The sequence below is a fragment of the Corvus hawaiiensis genome, chromosome 28, assembly GCF_020740725.1.
Source record: "Corvus hawaiiensis isolate bCorHaw1 chromosome 28, bCorHaw1.pri.cur, whole genome shotgun sequence".
Classification (NCBI taxonomy): domain Eukaryota; kingdom Metazoa; phylum Chordata; class Aves; order Passeriformes; family Corvidae; genus Corvus; species Corvus hawaiiensis.
The window spans coordinates 4,645,459-4,663,279 of record NC_063240.1 but is presented as its reverse complement, the minus strand read 5'-3'; the positions used below and the strand labels follow the sequence as shown (position 1 = coordinate 4,663,279).

The 17,821-nt window shown below is 52.5% G+C and overlaps 1 protein-coding gene across 2 annotated transcripts in view; it reads left to right on the top strand.

Annotated features, from left to right (window-relative positions):
• The window catches only part of CELF5 (CUGBP Elav-like family member 5), a 37,405-nt gene that overhangs the window by 13,973 nt on the left and 5,611 nt on the right, over nucleotides 1-17,821 (top strand). The window contains exons 3-7 of one of the 2 annotated variants that reach the window (XM_048288374.1): nucleotides 4,348-4,396; nucleotides 10,953-11,081; nucleotides 11,643-11,722; nucleotides 12,701-12,847; nucleotides 17,539-17,683. In XM_048288374.1, coding sequence (XP_048144331.1) covers nucleotides 4,348-4,396; nucleotides 10,953-11,081; nucleotides 11,643-11,722; nucleotides 12,701-12,847; nucleotides 17,539-17,683 — 550 coding nt within the window. Of the gene's footprint in view, nucleotides 1-4,347; nucleotides 4,400-10,952; nucleotides 11,082-11,642; nucleotides 11,723-12,700; nucleotides 12,848-17,538; nucleotides 17,684-17,821 lie in introns of both variants that reach the window. The other variant, XM_048288373.1, reaches the window with a different exon arrangement.

The following is a 17,821-nucleotide window of genomic DNA, read 5'->3' as shown; positions in this document are numbered from 1 at the left end:
TCCTGGGGATGGGGTGGGATGTAATCCAGACACTTGTCAGCAAGGCCTCTCAGCCTTGCCTCTTCCCTGGAAATCCCTGAGCTCCTCTGGGCTGCAGTGATTCTCCCTGTGGGTATCTCCTCACGGCTCCCAGGGGGCTGCACGGGACATGTGGCTGCTGTGCTTTGTGTAACGCTCCCGAGGTCGGGATGGCCTTGTCATCATCTGGCGGCCCCCCCCACCAGTAACCCCCCAGAAAGCCAACAAAGGCTGCAGGCTTGTGAGAGGGAGAGTGATGCAGGCAGGGAGATGCTGTCTGTGAGAGCTCTGAGCAGGGTAGGGACAGCTGTGTTTGGGAAGCTGTGTATCCAGCCAGGAGGGAAATGTGAGAGAGAAGCTGGAGCAGGGCAGTAGGAGCTTTGCTGCCCATCTGGTGCCCACTGCTGCTCCAGAGGATTTCTTGAGTGCAGTGGGTCATGGAGCTGACAGCCCTTAGAGTGTCAGCAGCAGCAGGTAAGAGGGACCCTGAAGTATGAGGGTGAGGGACTGGGGCAGAGGACATTTTGCCCACGGTGTCCTGACAGCCTGTGCTAAATGTTAATGTGATATTCTTAAGAAACAAAGACTAATAATGCTCAGCTGAATAATTTAACAGGGAAGATGAAGCTCAGCTTGTGAGGCAGGTGCAGGCTCATGAATCATTTGCTCGAGTTCTCCATCCTACACGTGTGCTCACCTATGTGCTCCTGTGTGGTAAAAGGCAACCATGTCTGTGCATGTGCATTTTCTTCACTCTGGAAATTTAAGGCAGGCACATCCTACCTCCTGGATTCTGGGCCCAGCTGAGTATATACAAATAGAGTTTTCTTATCCCTGTGTGCTCTCTGATTACTGTGCAGCCTCAGGTGATGACTGGAGGCCAGGAGAATTTGTACTTCCAGAGTTTGCTGTGTAAGCCAGAAGCAGGTCCTCCCTGCTGTCCTGTTCCTCTTTTTCTCCCTCAAATGGGAGAGTTAAAGCTTGACCATTCTTACTGTGTGTTCCTGTAGGGGACAGCTCTTTGTCTGAGACCTGTATACAAAGTTTAGGATGCCCCAGGGACAGTTCTCAAGGCCTTGAGACACATGGAGTTGAGTTAAAGCTGTTGTGGACTCCCTCTGCACAAGAGGCCTTCGATAATTTGTTCATCTTTGGTGGCAACATGAGACTTGGAAGGATTAAAGTGGCGGTGTCCTTCTTCGTGGAAGCCTCTGGGTGTCTGCTTCTATGCAAGGAGGGCCATGGCTGCCTCTGCCTCAGCTGGGAGACCTCCCAATTCAGGAAGAAGCAGGCAGACAATCCTGCTGCTCTTCTCCAAGCCTCAGCATCTGGACAAATTGTATCTTGTTTTCTTCTCTTTACCTGTATCTTCCAGAGCAGATGACGACCAGCCCAGGGACCTGACCTCAGACTGGTGGGTGTCTCTCAAAGTCACTGGAGCTGGCAAGGCCTCTGGAAATGGGCAGCCTTTTACTGAGGGCTTGGTCTGATATGGGCAGAGGGAAAGTCTTCCTGTGCCCACCCCAGGTGCTGTTTCAGGTGGGAAGAGAGGAGCTGTGGTCGCAGCTGAGAGGTGCAGGGCAGCCTTGCTCTCTCTTGTAGCCCCAGCCAGGAGCTGCATCCAGATTTGCACCGGTACTGACCCACATCACTGTACTGGCACTGCCACCTCTCCTGCCAGGGCGTTGTGCTGTGGCCCAGTTGTGGGCACATCACTTCACTTGGTCAGTGGCCCTGTGGGATGCACTCGCCCACGGTGGCAGGTTCCGTGGGGTCACCACCCCTGGGGTCAGGTCCCTGGGATGGGCAAAAGGATAGAGATGGACAGATGGGTAGAGGGGGCCCCTTCCCCAGAGATCATATCAAAATGTCTCTTTTGTGCAAAGCAGAGGGAATGCCCCCAAGAGCTGGTTTCCATGGCAACTGCAAATGTCAGGTTCCATGTGGTGAATAACCGTTTCCATGACAACACCTCCTTTATCCTAGGTGCTGGGAGCTGGAGTGACAGCCCTGTTGGGGGAGGGGACAGGGAGATGGCCTCAGGTACTTAACCTCCCCCTCCTCTCCCCCCATCCTTTCCGACTCCTCGCCCTCAGCCCCTGCATCCCTGGGAGGGTGGTGCTGGCTGTGTGTGCACTGCATTTCCACAGCATCCCTTCCGCCCCTCCTACACCTAAATGGCTTTGGGGCTTTGGCTTCCTCACAGAAGCTGAGATCCGAGTCTTTCCCTCCGTCTCCCTCCCCATCAGTTCAGTTAGTTCAGCCCTGGTTTTGCATCCTGGCTAGAAACAAAACTATTCCTCGGTGCTGGGGGAGCAGTGGGATGTGACGTGGCCAGCTGCCTCTCCTGGCTCTGCACGGAGCCCTCTCTTCTGAGCACACATCTGGGCTGCCTGCCCTCTCCCACTCAGCCTGCTCCCACAGCTCTGCCAGCCTCAGCTCACACAGGCAGGCTGCCAGGGACTGTGAGCAGTGACAGAAGCCTCTCAGCAAGGAAACTGGAGACTTTGTGGAACAATCTCTGACCGCAGACTCCTGAACCCCTGCCCCACATCCCACTCAGCTCAGGAAAGAGGTGCCAGGCCCTTGGCAGCTCTCTGGGGGAGCAGCAGCCCAGAAGCTGGCGAGCTCCAGTGCTGGGGCCACATGGCAGCAACAGCAGGATGTCAGGAGCTCTGCACATCCATGCGGCTGATCAAGAGTGGGAAAAGGACCTGCAGCTTGTCCTTCCCTAAATGATTCAGCAGGTCTTGGGGGATGGAGGTTGTTGTCTGTCAAGGTGCAGCACGGCAGCAGCTTGGCCTTCCTTTGGGGAGCTGCCAGCCCGTCTCTGGGGCCATTATCAGCAGCCCCATGATCAGTCCTTGAGGCAGGAATTGCGTGGGCCTGCTCCCAGCCTCTGCTCATCCTGCCTGAGGTCCATCAGTCAGGGGAAGCCAGCTCACAGCCCCCAGCTGCCAGGCTGTGTGCCATGCCATGCCAGCCTGTCACCTCCTGGTTGGCATCTCTGTCCTGCAAACTGCAAAGCTACCTCACGGATTTCCTCCAGCTGTTGGGAATGTGGGCTCTGCCTCTGGTTTCTGGCCAGTCTGGCTCAGCCACCACTTGGAGACTGACAGCCCTCCACATATTGCTTGCTGGCTTCTAAACACATTTCAGTTGGTGACTTTTATGGCTTGATTTAGTTTTCTGTTTTGTTGCTGGTTTTCCTCAGGGGTTTCCTGAGAGAAGGGGCAGACTATGCCTGGACCTGCAGCTCGTGTGCAGGCCTTCCCTGCGATATTCTGATTGTTTTTTATTATGAATGTCACTGATTCAGGTCACTGTCAGCCTCTGTGAATGATGCTGAGAGACATGGAGTGAGATGTGCTGTGAATGTGGAAATCTGCCCTGTGCACCATTCCTCGGAGGTTATTCTGGTGCAGTTGGATCCTGCTAGCTGGGAAAGGAGGCTACAGCTTGTCAGCTGCCTCTCTGGGCAGCACAGGACACACAGACCTGCCAGCAGATGAGTTTTGCCCTGCTTTTCAAATCAGACAGTTAAAGCTGTGGGTTCCTTAATGCAGCTACTTCTGTCTTACCTGGAGAATCCCCATACCATGTGAGCTAAGCTACCCTTCAGGCTTATTTGTGGTTGGATTATTGCTGATGACACTAATGGCTGCGAGAGAAGGAAAAAGCTCTTCTCCACGCCCGAGCGAGAGGAGTTTTGCCACTTTCAACCTCAGCACTGCCCCTGAGGGCCAGAGATGAGAGATGTTGCTGGAGAGCAGCACTGCCCTTCTCAAGAGCTACTCTAGTGCACAGAGCTGTCTGCATGAGGGCTGGGGAAGGGGAAACACGACATGCCTGCTTGCTGTGCAGCTTCTAGCCAAGTTCAGAGGCAGTGTCTCTTCCCTGCTGCAAGGACAGTAAGTGGCTCAATTAGGTGACGTGGCCATGCCTGCACTGAGTCAGGGCAGACACAGGAAGAGCTTCCAGGCACGGTCTCACCTCAGGCCACCCTGACCACTGTTCAGGCTCCAGTCACATGGTGATGAGCTGCTTCCTCAGAGTCCTTTCTGTGCCACTTGCAGCACCCAAGGAGGCAGAGGTTTATGCATGGTGGGCATTTCCAGGAGAGCTGTTCTCTGGGGTGAGCAGCTGAACAGGGAAAAGCGCCAGGCTTCTTTTGGAAAGAATGGTCCCTTCTTCAAAGGGTACTGGTTGCCATCAGAATGTCTTGGTTTCCCTTCTGCCACTCTCCTGGTGCCCTGTTGACAGTGCCTTTGGCAGCGTGTGCTGGGCAGTGGGCCAAGCAATAACCTCTGCATTTCTCTTCCCTTGCAGATGGCGCGCCCGATCCAGGTGAAGCCTGCAGACAGCGAGAGCCGTGGAGGTAGTTGTCATCTCTCCTTGTTTCTCCTTTGGTGGCCCTGTACTTGTGAGGGGGACCAGGAAATGAGACACAGGGTCCTGGCCCTGCCTTCCTCTGTATGAGGAGGAGTCTGTGTGTGGCAGAGATCTGGGGGGCAGGAGGGCAGTGTAGGGTCATAGCTGGACACAGCAGGCAGCTGACAGCACACCAGGTCCTAAGGGTGATGATGTGGCTGCCCTCTCCATCCTCTTTCCCAGCTATTTGAGGGTGCTATCAGCCTGGCAGTACCTGTCCCAGGACATTACTGAAGCAGACCTGTACGGCACTGGGGCTCCTGAAGCCTTTAGGAAGAGGTTCCTTCATTCCTGCACCTGATTAGCCCAATAAGAGCCAGATCCCTGCAGCAGTACTGGCTTTTTAACGTGTTCAGCTCATTGCTCTGCAGCTGATTCTCCTGTCTGCAGCTCCCTCCACTGCCTCCCCCATCACTGCTGAGCTGTCTCAGCCCCGCCACTCTCAGTCCTGCAGCAGCCCCCAGCACATTGTCAAGGCCAAAATGCTATTGCAGAAAAGATCACATGATGGGGAAATAATGTCTGTAGGGAAAGGATCCTGAGATGGAGGTGCTGTCAGCCTGCAGGGGACCAGCTTGGTCAGAGCAGCATATACTGAGAAGTTCAGAGCTGGAAGGTTGGGAACAAGAGAATCTGGTAATTTAATGGGGAGCTCTCAGCAGCTCAAATGCCTCCTCCAGGTGGAGAAGGTTTGCAACTTCAGCCCTTTCCAAATCCATTTACTCATTTTGCTTCTTCTCCTTGCCTTACTGATCTATTTCTTTTCCTTTTCTCTTCATTCCTACATCTGCCTCTCCAGGCCCTGTGCTGTTGGTGCTGCCCCTGCAAGCAGTTTAGTAGAGGCCAGGGGAGGGCTCGTGTGCTCTTGTTTGTGCTGTGGGACAGCACGTCCTGCATGCTTTATTTAGATTTGGAAGGCTTTTGTTTTAAATTTCCAAACAGTTTGTAGTGACTGAGAGTTATTGCACTATCAAGAACATGAGATGTATTTCATAATATTTTATATGAGTGTATTTACGGTTGTGTGATCCTCCTTTAAAAAAAAAAGTGTTTAAGTCAGAATGTGTAACTTTTGGTTGTTAAGTGACTTTTACTGAACTCTGAGCATTTTACTTCAGTCCCTTGGTTTAGGGTAGAGTTTAAGGTCCTTATTTAAGCTATACACAATAAAAAGAGACCAGAGTCTTCAGGGTGTTTCACTCTCACTGTTGAAAATGATGTTATGAATGGATGAGAGGTCCTTTAGATGTGCCTGCAGGGGGTGTAGAGGGGGCTGGCTTCTCACTGGTACCTCATATTGTCTCTGGATTCAACCTTAAGGTGGTCAATCCTTCCCCTACCACACTGATTAAAAAAAAAAAAAGGTTTGTATGTCTGATGAGTGCAGCTCTGGAGTCTCTGGTGTCTAACCAGGGTTGAGGCCATCTCTGCATCTCTCTTTTGTTGGTGGGGCACTACTGGGGACTATTCTATACACACCCACCTGGTATTAGGTGTTGGGATGTGACATCTCTGATGCCTCTGTAAAATTGAGCTGAAACAGGTCAAAACCAGGTTTTGACCTGTTAAAAACCAGGGTGCTGATTTAGAAACAAGCTTTTGGCCAAGGCACTGGACTCTGAAATCTCTAAGCTTATGAAAAGTGCCACATTCCCTAATGGTTGCAAATGTCAGAACATCAACTCTGCTTCCCATGGATAAGAGCAGTAATCTTTGGAGTCTGAACACCTGTCTCCTGCAGCCTGTGCACCTCCCTTCAGGCTCATTGCAGAGCTCAAAAACAAGTGGCTCCCACAGGATCCATGACAAACACTGGATTTCTTCCTGAGGCAGGAGCAGCATCAAGACAGCACCCTGTGTTTGTCTGAGTCAGGTTGCTCTTCTGAAACGTTTCTGCCGTGATGCTCCACTTGTCAGAGAAGTGGCTGAACAACTTTGCAGATATGGGAAGAGCAATATCCCTATAGCAATAGCCCCCCCTGGCAGGAGGTAAAAGAAGGATTTGGGGCAGGGCAGAACTGTATGGATAAGGAATTTATCAAGGGAATAGCTGCATGCATCAGTGAGGCACTGTTCTGCATTATCCTTGAAGGGAACCTCTTTTATACTCACCAGGGACTGACATTTCCCAAGTGGAGCACCCTGAATTAAGTACGTGAAGTTAGAGCACCAGAATTTGTCTCTTGGTCTGAGAGATGCTAAGTTTTCTGCCAAAGGGGCAGTTTTGGCCAATCCCTGCAGGGGCTGTGTGGGGATATCTGGATGCTCAGTGTTCCTGCACCCTGCAGAACAAATTCACCACGAAAAAGTTGCTGCCTGCATTAGTTCAGGGTGGGACTTGTGGTGCTGGGGCATGCATTGTCAGCTTTTCCCTGCTCTCTGCTGGGAGCCTGGGAGTGCCAGGAGGAGGTGGAGCAGAGAGGGCAGAGGAGTTGATGTGCTTGTCTGGAGCACTGGGCTGCAGTGATGGGCCATGACAGGTAACCCAAGCTGTTTAGCACTGCCCAGGAACGAGGAAGCTTCCCAAGGAGATTTGCTGCATCCCATCCACAGCCAGGAGCAGGCTTCCCTCTCTCCCTGATCCTGGCTGCTGCCTGCTGTTGGCCAGATGACCTGAATTCACTGGCTTTGTAGGAGCTGTGTTCCGTGCTTGTGTGCTCTCTCTTGGCCATAGCATTTGTCCTCAACCCCTGGCTTGTTCCCGTGGTACCTTCATCAACAACGTGCTCTGTGCTGGCCCCCACTCCTGCTGCCTGCATGGCTGACGGTGCCCAGAGCATGTTTCCATGGGAACTCGACAGTCAGAGATCAGAGTGAATTTCCCTGCTTGCTGGACAGCACGGGAAATTGCCAATCAGAGGGTGAAAAGCAGGAGCTGTAGAGAAAGTGAAGGGGAAAACAGCAGGAGGGGAGGGTGTGCTGTGCCGAGGAGGGGAGAGATCTTCCAGTGCTGCAGGAATCCCTGCTGGGGAGCTGAAGAATGATGGAGCTGATGACCTGAGAATGCCAGCAGGTTTAGTATCAGCCCTGAGAATGCCAGAGGGTTTGGGATCGATGGCTTTAGGATCACAGATCAGGTGAAAGGGTTTGATAGTAGATTAGGTGAAAGGGTTTGCAGCCTTCCAGCCCAGCTGGAGAGGGATGAGTCAGCCTGGATATTGTGGGAGAACAGCCCTGTTTGGGAGCTGACGGAATCGAGAGGATCCCGGATCATGGGTTGGGCTCCAAGATACAGAGAGGGAGAGGTCAGCAGCAGAAGAGCCCTTTCAGAGGTCCCCAGCTGCCACAGAGGCATCCAAAGGGAACAGGCTGGATCCTTTTCCTTTGTGCAGTCTTCAGAACTGGGCTGTATGTAGCAGGATTCACTGTGAAAAAATCTTACGTTGTCAGTGATTCCATTCCCTTTTACTATTGCTGTTCTGGGCATTCAGAAAAGATTCCAAACCCATAGGTGTGTGTATTTATATTTGCCTTTATAGCTTGAGTCCCTAAGGTGTCACAGTTTTAACCTGTGCTGCACAGCCAGGAAGACTGGCTTTTATTTTTTCTTCCGAATTCCAAAAAGGAAAGCTGAAATTCCCACATGAAGGCAGGACTTCCAAAAGGTTGTGTTAGTGAGCCCTGTCAGACAACAGAAGATCTGTAAAACTGCAAGGATGGAGTGTTCACTGTTTCAATGGACTTTTCCCAAAAGGCAGGGTAAAGAAAAATGCTTTTGATTCAACAGAAATGGTGTGAGGAAGAAACCACAGGAATTACCCAGGAAATGTGAGGGCTCTCTGAAGAAGAAAATAATGAGTAACTTGTAATTTGATGTTGATTTGATTGCAAGCTGTAGGATAACTGACTTTCCCAGATGTCTCAACGCCCTCTGCCCAGCCAGCCAGGGGTCCCTGAAGAGAAAGGCAAGACCATCAGATGCATTTCTGGCTGTCAAATCTCAGCCCATGGTTATTTGCTTGCCAGTTCAAACAACAGAGGATTATTTCACAGCACTAGAGTCAGTGCAAGTGTTTCCCAGTGTATTTCTCCCCTTTGTTGGTGATTTTTTTAAGGAGCTCCTTGTGTCTGCCACCCAAAGGCTGCAGCGTGGTGCACCTGTCTGAAATAAGGCCTGGTCGCAGCTGCAATGGAGATTCAGGGTAGAGGAAGGAGGAACCCTACCGAGCTCCAGTGTCCCCTGCCATGGCCAAACTAGGCTCACATCTGGCACCAGGTGATGTCAGTCAGAGCACAGAGCTGCTGCTCCTTTAGTTTTCATGTTCCTCTTCACTGCCCAGTAAATCTGTTCCTGTCCAGTCCCTTTTCTTTCACCCCCCCTCTTCCAGTCAGATTTTTCACCTTCTCTATGTGCTGTTTTTTGGTTGGTTTGACCACCAGCACTTCAGAGCTGGCCCTTGTGGGAGCAGGTGCTGTCTCCCTGCTCAGCAGGCAGCTGTACAGCACCTGCTTTATCAACTCCTGTGCCTTGGCTGGGGATTATTGGGCATCACCGATTTGAATGGACTCAATCAGCTGAAATAATGTCTCCAAAGGCAGCCATTGCCATGCAGGGGCAGGGAGAAATGTAGAAAGAATCACAAGGAAAACAGAAGGGGATGAAATTCTCATGGGCTTAGTTACCCAGGGAATCATGAAAACAGGAAAGCTGGGGAATTTGGCCTTTAAAAAAATACACAGAGCCATATATTTCAGCCACTTCTAGTTATATAAATCAGGAGTATCTGTTTGGGACTGAGTTAAGAGCCTGGGCTGTAGCACTTCTAACACTTGATGTGTGTGGTGGACACAAGTGGCACATGTCTGCCTGGGGCTACAGGAGAGCTGTGCCTGGCTGAGCCTGTGCTGGGGCCCTAGGGCAGGGTGAGGTGACTCCCTGTGGTGTCCGCATGCTGGCTGAGTTCGTCTGTCTGCACATTCCTCTTGCTCACTAAGGAATTTCATTCTGGAAGGCATCCCCGGGGGCTGGGGATGTACAAGTGTGTTCCTGGGCGTATGTGGGCCTTTGTGCTCATCCATTAGTGCTGCGTGTGTGCATCTGCTTTTCTGTGAGGGACACATGGCACGTGTAGGTCCTGCCTGTGTGTGCTGCTGAGCGTTTGTGTACCTGGCTGAGCAGTGGGGAAGGTGGGGAACCATCTCCTGAGCCAAGGGGAGCAGGGATGGGGCTGGGGCGAGCCTTGGTGACAGTGTGAATGTGTCATGTGCCATCCTTGCCTGCCATCCGTACACAGCACCCCCCCGGAGCTGCTCTGCTGCTGTAGCTCCAAGACCTGTTGTTTTTCAGGTCACTGCACTCTCAAACAGAGAGCAGCTCCCTTGCTATTGCCCCTGACGTGCGTCACATTGCATTGGTTTGTTTGGAGCCAGCCCCTCTGATCCTGTCGCTAACAATAAGGAATCCTCTGGCACTGCTGCTCCGGAGCCACATCTCGACACGTTCCCTCCTGTGGGTCATGTCTCCCCACGCAGATCTGGGGCAGTGGGGGAGGGTGAGCTCTGGAGCTGGCACAACTCTTTCCTGGCAAAACCAGAGACTGGGCTGGTGTTTAGGCTGGGATTTCCATGTTGTGCTGTTTCACTGCTGTTCCCATCAGTCTGGGGAGGATGCTGCCCCAAACACCGCTGTGTTTGTGCTTGACTGGCCAGCATCAGGCATGGGATGGGCTCCTGTGGGTGCTGATGGGGGGAGAGAGTGGGAGAAGGCACTCTGCACCTTCCTTGCCTCCACACTTACCCATCCCAACAAAACCATAATCCTCACTTCTCTCTTCTGAGTCGGAACCCAGAAGGACTCTGAGCTCAAAGTCCTGGATGTGTTGGCCACTCTTCCAGCTCCCTGCCAGTGTGACACAGGTACACAATGCCACTGGAGAGGGGGGAGCTGATGATTGGCCTTCACCCAGCTGTCTGGTATTTGGGTGATCCTACAGTGAGGCAAATCAGGACCCAGGATGCCAGGGTTTATCCCAGGCCTGAGGAGATAGCTGGTTAGACTGGAGAGGGGAGGGGCAAATGGAAATCAAGATGCTTGGTTACACGGCAGCTAAGGAGATGGGGGTCTTCGAGAGAAGGAAAAGGAAGCAGAAGTCAAAGTCATTCCTGGAATATATCACCCTGCCTGAGTTGGTCTGCTGTGTTTCCTAAGGTACCTGTTGGACTTCACATGCTGATCAACAGAAATGGAATTGCCCAGACATTTTTTCTTACTATCATTTCTTTTGGATTATTCGAAAGAAAAGGCTAATGAATGAAAGGAAATTATAATTCCTTTGTTTTCCATTGGGGAGGGTAGGACAGGGGAAGCCACAGAAACCCTTGAAGGTATGAGGATCTTGGGCAGATCCTGCATTCTCACCCCTGGAAGAATTTCAGCCAACAGCAAATCATTTCCATGCCAGGCATGTTTTTAACACTAGGCTGTTTTGTGCTTAAGTGTTCCTCTCCTCCTGCTCTGGACTGCAAGCCTCATAGAAGGTTGATGTTTCTGTGTTTGCCCCTAGGGGACAGGAAGCTCTTTGTGGGCATGTTAAATAAGCAGCAGTCTGAGGATGACGTGCTCCGGCTCTTTGAACCATTTGGGGTCATTGATGAATGCACGGTGCTCCGTGGACCTGATGGGAACAGCAAAGGTGGGAACCCTCTGTGTGTCCTGCCCTTTGTCCCTGCTCTTTGAGTGCTCACCATCCTCACCTTCCTACTGGGGCTCTTGTTCCCCTCTCTGTATTTATGGGAACCCATAAACAGCCAGGAATAGGGAGCAGGAAGAGTCATCTGCTGCCAGGAAGGATTGGGGAAGGTGGGCAGAGAGTGAGGGAACAGGAGGGGAAGCAGAGCACGATTAGCTGAGCTAGCAGGGTCACTCGTGAGCCTGTTCTGTCAGTCTGGGGCTGCAGGTTGAAGTGTTTGCACCCACAATGAGCAGTCCACAGAGAATTTGGGGAAGAGGTGATCGGGGCAAGGGTGGAGATGGTGTCATCATCTGTAGAGTATATCATTGAAGTAATAATTTGAGACCCTTCCTCTTTTTTCCAGGATAGAGGACTTGGGATGAGTCATCCTTTTTGTTCCCTGCTTCCTTGGGGTGGCTTTCCTTTGCCTTACCTGAGATACAGACACTGTCTCTTGCGTGATGGCACTTTCACAGCAGTCCTGTCACTGCAATCTCCTGTGCTCTTTCTGTCCCTTTCCAGGCTGTGCTTTTGTAAAGTTCTCATCTCACACAGAGGCTCAGGCAGCAATCCACGCACTCCATGGCAGCCAGACAATGCCCGTGAGTATAAGGCCAGGGGACCTACCCTCTTCCTAATCCTTGTCCCATTTTCCTGTTGCAGGGACCTCCCCACACTCTCCAAAAACCCATGACAGGTTCGACTGCAGTGTCCAGCTGGTGTGGTTGGGAGGTGTGTGGGTGTGTGTGTGCACATCTGTGCTCCACTCGTAGTGACCATCCTGTCCCCTGGGCTGCTGTTTGTGGCTGTGTTCGTCCAGACTGGGAGTGACAGCACTCACAGCTATAAAAACTAAATAAAAGCCAAAAATCAGGCCTTGATTTTGTCTTGGAAACAACTACCTGGAGTAGTTCAAAACTGAGCAGGGTGAAAGCTGACAATTCATCCACATGGGTTCAGCATCTGAGCACACTCCTTGGCTTCTTATTTAGGCAGTAGAGGAGGCCTCTGGGGCGGGCTGGGTGTGGGTGGGAACCCTTTGTGCCTTGTGTGGGGTTGTGTAGCCATAGCCAGGCCTTCCTGTGCAAGTGGAGCTGCAGCTGTGGCCTCATCTCTGGCAATCTCCAACCTGAAATTGGGGCACCTCATGGACAGGACAGTGCACTGCTGCAGCAGGAGTATTCCCAGCTGCCAGGAGCTGCTGCCTGTCCAGCCAAGCTCATGATAGTGGAAAGATGGTGCTTGTGACCATTGATGCCCTGGCTGTTCCTGGCTGCACCAGCACCTGGTGAATGCAGCCGGGGATGTGTGCATCCATGCAGGCAGCTGTGCGAGGCTCAGGTGTGAGGGGAAGGGTATGAGAGGGGAAGGGTTGGATGGACAGACGGATGGGGAAGGGCACAGCCCAGGTTCCAGGCAGCTCCCCAGCACTTCCATGCCAATATTTGCTCTTCTGCTCCTCTTCCCACTCCTCTCTGCCACCTGTCCTGCCCCGTCCTCCCTTGCCTGACCGCTGACTCTCTGGCTGTCCCATGCCTCTTCTCTCCTGCCTCCTCTCTGTCTCCTCTCTCTGTGCCTAGGGTGCCTCCTCCAGTCTAGTGGTGAAGTTTGCTGACACAGATAAGGAGAGGACCCTCCGCCGTATGCAGCAAATGGTGGGGCAGCTGGGGATTTTCACTCCATCTCTCTCCCTGCCGTTCAGCCCATACAGCGCCTATGCGCAGGCTGTGAGTATCCCGCGGGGGTGGGTGGGGAACGCTGCCCTGCTGGCCCCGGGCAGCACCTGGGAGACCACAAACTGATCTCTTGGCAACTGTGGGAGAGCTTCCCAGCACCTGAGAATGCTCCTGGCTCGTTTCTCCAGTCAGCTGCCTTGTCTTGCACAGGTTTTGTGCGCTTTTCTCCTGGGGTGGGGGGGCAGGGGAGAGCTGGGGCCTCCTCAAAGTGAGCCTGGGATTTCTCTGATGTGGAGATGTTGGGAACAGGTCAGTCATGACCCAGTATCTTTCTGTCTTGTTTTGAGGACAGCTCGGAGCCATGGTTCCTGGGCGATGTCTGCCAGATATGTGATACCAACTTGTGAACCCTTCCTCTGGGTCTGTGGCACAAATATGTGCTTCTCTGGTTCTGGAGCACTAGGAGAGCTCTGGGATCCAGCTTCATGAGTTTATTTCTCTGCTGAAATACCCTTTTCCCCCCAGCTGTCCTTGGCTCCCAGGTTTTCTCACTTGGCCAGTGGGACTGTGGGGTTTGCAAGATGCTGGACAGGGAGCAGTGGGTAGCAGAGAGCCAGAGGTGTTCCAGCAGCCTGGCTGTGCTTTGGGTTTTAGTGAGAGAACCTCCTTGCCTTGGAGCCATGGTGGTAACTGCCACTGATGTTCGAGGTAGGTCCCAAACTCAACAAGTCCCACATCAGCTGTGGTGGAGCATCGTTTGAGCCTCTTTGGTGACTATCATTTTCAGGTCTCCATGCATAAAGTGTAAAGCCCATGGAAGGAGGCTCAAAAATTGCTCAAGGCACAAGAGGTTCTTGTCTCAACAAAGAACTCAAAAGTAGATACTGTTACTGAAAGTAATTTTCCAGGGGGGAGTGCAAATAAACCTGTTCTTCTCGTATATGTGGACACCTCTTTCTCCTCTGGCTTCAGCAGCTCCTTTCTTTCATTTGTGTGACAGAGAAGGAACTCTTTCTCATTTATTGGCTCTTTCCTCTCAAACATTCCCCAGAAACTGCCAAATGCCTTTTAAGTGTGTGGATGAGAAAAAAGGAAATACACATGAGGCTCCATAACTTGGGGGAATTTTGCAAGCCAAACATAGAATTGGTCCAATACAGATTATTCGACGTACCCTTTCTGACCAGGCACCATCTTTCACCAGGAATCTTCTGTCCAGCCCAGGAGCCAGCTGCACCTGAGGTTGTAGCTTATCTGTAGCTAATCTCTGTGGGTCACCCATGAGATGATCATCCTGGTGTGATTCCTGCTGTCCTAGAGATGGCCCTGACTTGGGCATGGTGTGGTGGTGAAGAAGGCAGGAATGGACCACACAGTGAGGTTATGATGGCAGGAGGTGCTTTATCAGCTTGAGCTCCAGGCTGTGTAAGGAGGACGAGCAGTGAGATCTTCCAGACTCAGTCTTTTAATCTTCAGGAACTCCTGCTGATGACAAGAAGGCAGTCAGGTCTAAGCTGTGCCTCCTTGCTTATCTGCATCTTCTTTCTCCTCAGTTGTCTGTTACTGTGCTGCTCTGTCTCTGATTCTTCACTGGCCTTCCTGCTCTGTGACTTTATTTTTGCTTTCCCCGTGACTCGAGACTCAGCCTGTCTCACTTTTTCAGGATTTTTTCCTTCCTTTCCTTTTAATTTCCACTGGGTTTGGTTCTCCTTTTTTTTTTTTCCCCGAGGCACTGACCTCACACCTGGCTTTCCTCTCTTGTGCCATCCTCATCTTTGGTCTCCCTTCTGGGAGGAGAGATCCCAGCCAGTCCTCATACAGTGTCACCATCAGAGGGAGAGGGAATCATCCCTTTGAAATGCCATCTAACATCTCTGAAAGTGGAGGCAAAAGAGAGGGACTTCCATGCTGAATCTCATTAGGGTTCCTCAAACTGCTCTGCCATGGGCAGCCCTTGGGAGCTGGGACCTCTGGTAAGCCAGGGCTCAGGGGAAGCCCAAAACTCCTCGTGCCTTCCTGATTCTGGGCTTGGAGGAGTAGATGCTGCGCCCAAGGTTCCCCCCAGGGCTGGGAGATGCAGCTGACCATTATGGATGTGGCTGAACCAGACTGACAGGAGTGAGTGCTGCTGGGGTGAACTGGTGCATCAGAGGCACCACAGGTTCTTAGAGTCATAATTTATTACACACCAACTTTCTCTCCCTGTCCCCACGGGGTTTGCTGTGTTACCGAGCCAAAGTGGTCCCCAGGAGTTTAGGAAGAAGTCTGGAGCCTGGGTTGTTTTGTTTTTGTTTTCAGTTGCCTGTTTTAAATTTATATTAATAGCCTTTTTCTTCAAAAACAATCTCAAATTAAACATGAAATAATCATACACTAAGTTCAGTCTAAAGTTACTCAGATCTATGCAAATATGCAAAATAAGATACTTAAAATAGTCAAACAGTGCATGTTAGTTGAAACTGTAAGAAAAAGTCTCATCTGGGAAGTACAACTGGCTAAGCATCTGAAAGCAGTTTATTTCAGTGCTTAAATCAGGCTTTGATCCCAGGTGCCTCTGCAAATGAGTTCATTTTATTGAACAAGTTAGTTCAGGTGGACTCAGGGAAATGTTTGGGAGCTGAAAAAAAAATAATTATCAATACAAAAGAGACCTAAAGTCTTTAAAAAGCGGCTAGGGCAATTTACTAAGTGCTTATAATGGTCGAATATTTCTTGTATATCATAAATCAATTAGTTCCAAACACAAAACATAATTTATGCACACCTCCCCCCCTTTTATTTCTGCTCTTATGGTTCATTATGGTAATTTTATGCAAGTGATGAGAACAATTCCAGAGTGCCAGTTTGGTGCTCATGCAGCTGGGTGGAGGCCTTGGTCCGGCCAGAGCCCGGCACAGAACAGGCGTTAATGAGGAAAGAGAAGATCAGTGTTCACAGAGTGAGTAGGAAACGCGTTGGTTCCTGCACCCTTGAGTGGGGACAGTGTGGGGACAGGAGCAGGAACACGTGGGGGCTCTTGCACAGAGGCTCAGCAGGGCCCTGTGACCCCAGGGAGGCCACCTTTCGCTGCAGTTCTGGCTCGGGGTGGGTGGCTCCTGATGACAGGAGTGAATCCAGCTCCAGGGGAGCCAAGGATGATGTGGTGGTGAACAGGGAGGTGATACCAGGGTTTTTCCTGGTCACAGGAGTGACCCTCTGTGCTGTCAGTCCCCGTGCCCGCAGAGCCCCTGCCTTGGGACAGGCCTGGGAGCACTCGCCCATCCCCAAAAAGGGCTCGAGCCAATTTCACCCCATGGCTTTGCTTGTGCCAGCTTACAGGGGCAGCCATGCTATGAGATTCCTCTTCTTTTTATGCAAAAGCAACGATCAGCTTCTGTGTGGAGGAAACTGGGAGGTTTAGCTTGCCATGAACTTTTCACAGTTACCAGATCCTTCAGCGGAGCCCTGGGCCAAACTGCCTTGCAGGCTTCACCCCTTTGTGAAGAGGTAGGCTCCTGGAGAGCTGTGTGTTTGTGGTGCAGAGCAGACAGTGGGATGTGGCAATGTAAGGAAGATTTTTGTTGTTTTCTTGGGTTTTGCTTTGTGTCACCCCTCAGCACCTCCTGAGAATCTCTGGTTTCCTAAGAGCCGTGCCTGTACCTCCCCTGCTCTTCTTGCTTGACGTGAAGACAAAGCTGATAAAGGAGCTGGATAATTTTGTATCCAGAACTGAGTCTTTGTTGCCACTGCACTCTGAGGGGATCTTATGCTCCCGCTGATGGTCAAATAGGACCAGAAGGACTTTTTCATCTCTTAGCCCTCGTCCCAACCTTCCCACCCTTCCTTTTGTACTGCGCATCTCTGCCTTGGCAGGTGTGTCATGGCACCACGAGGAGCTGATGTCCCCTGGCCCCAGGGTGCAGGCCAGTGCCAGAGGACAGGCTGAGCTCAGTGGATCACGGGGCAGACCTCTGAGGGCAAAGCAGGCCACAGGAACTGGGCCTGGGCACACACCTCGTTGCACAGCAGGGTGTCCGTGCCAGAGTGAGCCCTGTGTGTCTCCCAGCACCTTCTGCTCGTTGAGGCTGGGCAAAAGCAGAGGGATTTGGACTCCGTTCCTCGAGGCAAAGCTGTGCTATTTAATGTCTGGCACTGTCCCAGGAGAAGTGACCAGGGAGAGCGGCCTGTGCCTGACAGTGCAGAAGGGCCTGTGGGCAGACGGTGCTGCCGGCTGCCAGGAGCACAGCCCTGCCCTGCTCCCTTCCACTGCAGGAGCTCTCTGAGCTGAAGGGGCCTGTCCCGATGCCCTGGTGCCCAGCTGAGTGAGCTGAGACCCCTTGAGGCTGCTGGCCCACGGAGCGGGTGAGGCATGGAGGGTGCCCAGCCGCGGCCCTGGCTTTGTGGACTGGGATGCCCCCCGAGCTGTGTCCCCTGCCTGCAGGACGGGGAGCTGTGCCCAGCTCTCGGGGGCTCTTGTGGGTGGCCAGGCCACTGTCCCACCTTGGCAGGGGCAGAAGCTGTTTGAGTACGTGGCTGCAGGGACCTCGTGGGCCCCGGGTATGGGGACAGGGCCTGGGGAGGACAGCCCTCACTGCCCACCCCAGTAGGTCTGGCAGTGTCGGGGGAAGCTCCAGGGCAGGTGGCAGGACCTGGTGGAGGTGAGAGCCAGGCTGGTCTGTGCAGCCTCCCCCAGCTCTGCAGGGCCCTGGCAGCAGGAGGCCCCAGGCAGTGCCAGGCCCTGACTGCACGGTCCTGCTTTGCAGCTGATGCAGCAGCAGACCACGGTTCTCTCCACCTCCCACGGCAGCTACCTGAGCCCGGGCGTCGCCTTCTCCCCGTGCCACATCCAGCAGATCGGTGCCGTCAGTCTCAATGGGCTGCCAGCCGCTCCCATCGCACCAGCGTCAGGTGAGTGCCTCCCCGGCCGGGGAACCTCCTGCCCCAGCACTCCCAGGTGAAGCAGTTCCTGCCCCTCCAGGCTCAGCAGCTGCATTAGCTTGCTCCTTTCTAACAGCACAGCCTCTGAGCTCAGCAGTCTCTGCTCTG